Raw genomic sequence first — 5,143 nt, 5'->3', positions numbered from 1 at the left:
CAGCAGGTCAGAGTTTGTTTTCAAAATAGCTTAGGGAACAGTTCAAGTTTGGGTTATGAGGATTAAGGTTCTAATGTTATATTTAATGTGCAAATATAGACCATGCAAAAACAGATACTTGAAAAAAGACCATTCTAATGTCATTTAGACGAAAACAAATTGCTTTGTTTCCTTCTTCATCTCTTACAGAAAGTCAAGTTTGAAGTGAATTGAGACTCACAACCTCAGGAGATGTTTATTTTTTTATTTTCCACATAGATGATTGTACGGTCATTCAGTGGTTTAAAAAATGGAGTATTGCATTAAATAAAAACACGGATTGTATCCCTTTGAAGCATTTCGTAAAAATATGTACCGAGAAGATTCCAACAGTTTATGAGAACCTACCACACTCATACTCGGGGCAGCACTGGCCGGGGTCTCTGCGCAGACGAGGGACTTCACAGGGACCACACTGAACAGCTGGAGCAAGAAGAAAACATCCATAAAACAAGTTTGGATAAGAACTAGAAAACTAGGTAACAAAAACTTCAAGTCCAATCATACTTAGAGCTAAACAAATTTACGTTTGGCAGTAGGGCAAGGTCGGACGGTGCAGTTTACTTTCTTGTTATCAAGACATGTGCAGATCTTGCAAGGCTCACTAGCAGGAACCCATGTTTCCATGTGCTGCATGAAAAAAAAAACAGATTGTTAGAAAGAAATCAAATATTCTGGCCACTGGCATGTTGGTGATGGGAGTGGGTGAGGTTGAGCAACATTAATTTAGAAAACCAGAAGACCAGGATTGGTTGGTTGCTCTGTTAACAGTAAGAATCTAAGGAGACACATAATTCTGAAATGACTGTAGTGTACCAATTTAGCAAAAGAATGCATGAATGGGATGAGGAATTACTATTGTTTTAAGCATGAAAAACGCTTATATGTTATAAATGCAATCGCAGGCTATTGTGAGTAACAGTGGACTCATGCAGCTACATACCATGATTGGATGTTCAGAGGTAATAAGGGAAACAACAATATTTTGGGAAATACATAGAAGTGGCTGCTTTCCCAAATTAGTAGTACTTAAACACAGAGAAATAAACGGTGCATATTTTTTATTAAGAGTATGTGGGGGGTCATCACTTGATTTCCCAGTGGAGTGCAGACTGGAAAAGCACTATAGCAAGCCCAAATCTGAAACTATCACTGCAGTGATTACCTGAAGGTAATAAGCACATTCAGAAATTGCCAGTAAAGTATATCATTATTTAACCACTGCTCTCTCTCTTGAGAGAGAGGAAAATCACTGATTTTTAAGATGTAGTTATCTATAAAGAACTATCTATGTTTAAAACCCATATGCAGGTAAGAGTGAAAAGATGCATTATGGGACAATAACGTTAATTTGCACAATCGATCCAGGTTCTGGATGAGAACATGTAAAGTAGCTTAGGACGCCACAAAGGTAAAAAGTGTCATCCAGAAAACTGCTGAGATCTTTAGTAATAAGAAGAAAGGAAGGAAATATCTAAGCATACTGCCACCTGTACCCAGAGATATCTATGTATTTTAAACGTTCACAGGAGTCTGAAAAGACAGTTTACTTTCAAAGGTTAACAGCATGGCAAGAATAAGACAGCAGGCATGCTAGAACAAGTCAACCAGTGGTTTAACAAAGCCTGGGATCCAAATCACGTTGCAGGTGGTGATGTGAAAAGCATGTGGACATTTCAAGATGCAGAGAAATAAAATCACAACATTTGCTCTAACATTTTCAGCAGCCTCAATTTTTGGACAGGTTTTCTTCAGCATAAATAGGAGTCTCTTTCTAATACCAGAAGAAATGACAAGAGATAGAACTGTGTTAGTAGAGCTCTATATAGGTGTTGATACTGAGAATCCCATAAGCCCAAGCACAATCTGGGGTAGAACGGAAAGAGGAAAGAACACCAGAGGGAAAGAAGGGGGTTAAGGAAACCATAACCCACCACCAGTTGCACTGCCTGTTGTATTGCTCAAACAGCTAATCCTGCAACGGTGGAGACGCAAAACGGCTGTGTGAGCTGATCCTCCCCTGCCCTCCACCTCCCCATCCACACAGCAGCTGCAGCTAAGCCTTGCCATTGGGGTACAGACGAGAGGTTTTCAGAGTTAAAACCCCATTAAGGGGCATGCGACAACTCATGAATTTCAGAACTTCTGCAGAAATTAGTAGATATCATGCAGACGTTATTCCCAAGATGTGTGCTGAGCTTTTCTCCATGAGGGCTTGAAACAATTATTTAAATGGAAAATGCACTGCATTGCCTCAGGATTCAGGGATTTAAGGCACACAGATCCTAGGCTTTAATCTGCATTTGCAATAACCATTTCATATAGAATCATAATATAATAACTAGAGTTCTCAGGGTCACCGAGAGTTGTGCACAATTGATCAGTGTCTAGGGCAGTGATCATATACATTGCAAGCTATTTTTTCCTTCAAGAGAAATAAAAAGATTTTTTTCTATTCCATTTATTACAAAAATTACTGGGGTTTTTTTCCTTCCATTTTACCAACTCTACAAGCACTACACAAATCCAATGATACTATATATAAAACAAAGATTCAAAACAGAACACAAAGAAAAAATCATGGCCATATGTATGGAGATACTGTGACCTCAAAATAAAAGCTAGTACAAGGTCCATGTGCTCAATCCTTCAGAAAACCCTAACGTTTTGTTTTGAAAAACGTTATTTGGATAATGCAGCTGTGGAACAAAAGAACACACTTTCCCTATGTCTTCCCTCCCACTGCCAAAATCTATAGGGTATGTACACCTGAGGAGGGGGCTCAATGCTGTTAGGCTCCTGTACCAGCCCCTTGCCCAGCAGTAGGAAACCCTCAAAATCGTATTTAGTGAATACTTTTTCAGCACGCTGTTCTTTGACAGTACCAGCAGGCAGCACTAAGGCACAAGCCGTAGCAAGGTGAGATGCCAGGGCCGGCATCCTCGGACCCGCGTGGAGCTGTCCTGCGTGAGGGCAAGCTGCACTGACGCACGCAGGGCTCCCGGTGCAGACCTGCAATCAGTGCGACCCTTGCGTTGGCAAAGCAGTGCCTGGAACACTTGCTTCACTACGTCAAGTGCATTGCTCGCTGGTAGCCTATCACCTAAAGGAAGGTGTTTGCTCTGTTAAGTTTGATGCTTTTATCATTACGTTAACGTCATTATGTCAATGCAAACAATATTTAAAAGGGACGTTTCAGCCACAAATAGTCTTTTCTTCCTTTCAGTTTAACTGTAAACATTTATAACACATTTCTTGCTGAACTAAATGTGAGTCTAAATTTGCGTGTGTAAAATGAAGTTATTCAGAGTACATATAGTCATTTACTTTTTCAAATCTACCTTTTTACTTAAAGAATAGACTATCCACACAGACATACAGAGAATTCTGTTATTTACAGAAGATCTATGTTACAAAAATGATTATGCCTTTGACAGCAGGTTTGGTGAGTACGATAAGACCATTCAAAAATCCCATAAGTATCTAAAGCCCATAAAATACTGAAATTAAAGCCACTTCTTCTTAAAGTCTCATAACAAAACTGCAGATTTAAGAGGACTGGCTGACTTAGGTGAAAACTCTCCCAGAGCTGAGTAGCTGGGGGTGAAGTTGAACAACCCCTGCTACTTGGAGCAGGGGACGTATGGGGGAGCTTGTGCACCCCGCTGTGCGATGCTGAAAGGGAAATCAACAGTCTCTTTCACCACAGTCTGGCACCCAGCACCCGTAGCTCTTCCCAACCCCATTCTGCCACAGAGAGGTCTGACTTAGCTGAGGAAAGTGGATTTTCAGTAAAACTAAAATGATTCATTTAATCAAAGGAATGATTCTCATGAAAAAAAAGGCGGTAGGCTAATATAACTTGACATAAGGTCGTCTTGGCCTCACTGCTCCACACCAACCACTGAAAATATTTCAGTAAGCTTTGCAAAGCCAATACGATACATTTTAAGCAAGGGTTCCAGATTTATGATTAAATTGTCATTTCTGGTAAAAGCCTGCTGAATGGAGGTGTTTATCTTGGTAAATGTTGACTTATGCCATCCCTCCTCTCTTCCCTCTAGACCTCCCTCCACAGAAATTTGTCATGCATTTCCGGGTCTGTACAGTCCCAGCTGTGAATTTTATATCCATCCCAGCCAATTTCACACTAGGGAGCTACATAGGGCTGACAGCCGGCCAGTTACGAGGAACTGAGCTAGAAAATAAAGAGTCCAAAGGGGAAAACAGTTAGACTTATAAGACAGATTTACTTGCAAAAGTACAAACTCCAGCCACGTACAAAGGTAAGCTGCTAAGTATGTAATTACCTGATGGTGTGTGCCATCTTCACTGATGCATTGTGTGCAGACTTCTTCATCAACACAGCTGTCATTAAAAATCACCTGTCTGTCTGGACAGAAGCAGCCTTCTGTGGGATAATCCTTGCAGACACTGAGTTTGGTACTATTCTCACAGTGCTTTATGCAGGCTTTGTGGCAGTGATCATATGTCAAATATGTGGGACATTTCATTGCTGAGGAAGACAGAAAAAAACTCTTTAGGTAAAGAGATCTGAAATGCAGAGAAATGTTTCCACTCACACTTTCTGTAGAATTCTGTTCAAGTTTTTGAAAGCCATCATCTGACGAACATATTTTGTCCTCTGCAGCCACTAGCATCTTTGAAAACACATTTTTAAAACTAACAAAATCCACAGTGGAAAGTGATTGAAGGCATTTGCTGAAGTTACAGTCCATGCAGAAATCATCACTCCGTGTTATAAGGTCACATGAATCAGCAAAGTATGACTTACCCTAATAATGATACAATGGCTTACATGAGCTGAACATCTTGCCTAACTTTGTTTTCAACACTGGGCAAGAGACATAAGAATTTACTTGTATTAGAGAAGCACTGGTAACAGCACATGGTTAGGAGATACCCAGGACAGACTAAAGCGTTGGGCAAATATTTTTTTGACAACTTGATAGGCAGCAGTGTTCCCAAGCAACTAAAGAAAGCTAACAAACAGAACATTTTTGTACTTCAAAACTGAACCTGCTGGATTTCTGCACCTTATTAACTGAATAACCTCCAGGAGGTTCCTGGAGTGTGTGGAAGA

General features: G+C 40.3%; 1 protein-coding gene across 1 annotated transcript in view; it reads right to left on the bottom strand.

The window, feature by feature from the left end:
• Positions 1 to 4,555, bottom strand: part of LOC104080595 (von Willebrand factor-like) — a gene marked incomplete at both ends in the record, with an annotated part of 28,879 nt that extends 24,324 nt beyond the window's left edge. The window contains 3 exons of the mRNA XM_009583031.1: positions 388 to 462; positions 567 to 669; positions 4,350 to 4,555. Coding sequence (XP_009581326.1) covers positions 388 to 462; positions 567 to 669; positions 4,350 to 4,555 — 384 coding nt within the window. The remainder of the gene's footprint in view (positions 1 to 387; positions 463 to 566; positions 670 to 4,349) is intronic.
• Between the last annotated feature and the right edge of the window lie 588 nt (positions 4,556 to 5,143).

Source organism: Fulmarus glacialis, unplaced genomic scaffold (genome assembly GCF_000690835.1).
Source record: "Fulmarus glacialis isolate BGI_N327 unplaced genomic scaffold, ASM69083v1 scaffold41638, whole genome shotgun sequence".
Classification (NCBI taxonomy): domain Eukaryota; kingdom Metazoa; phylum Chordata; class Aves; order Procellariiformes; family Procellariidae; genus Fulmarus; species Fulmarus glacialis.
The sequence above is the reverse complement of the archived record's forward strand: the minus strand, read 5'-3'. Positions and strand labels throughout refer to the sequence as shown.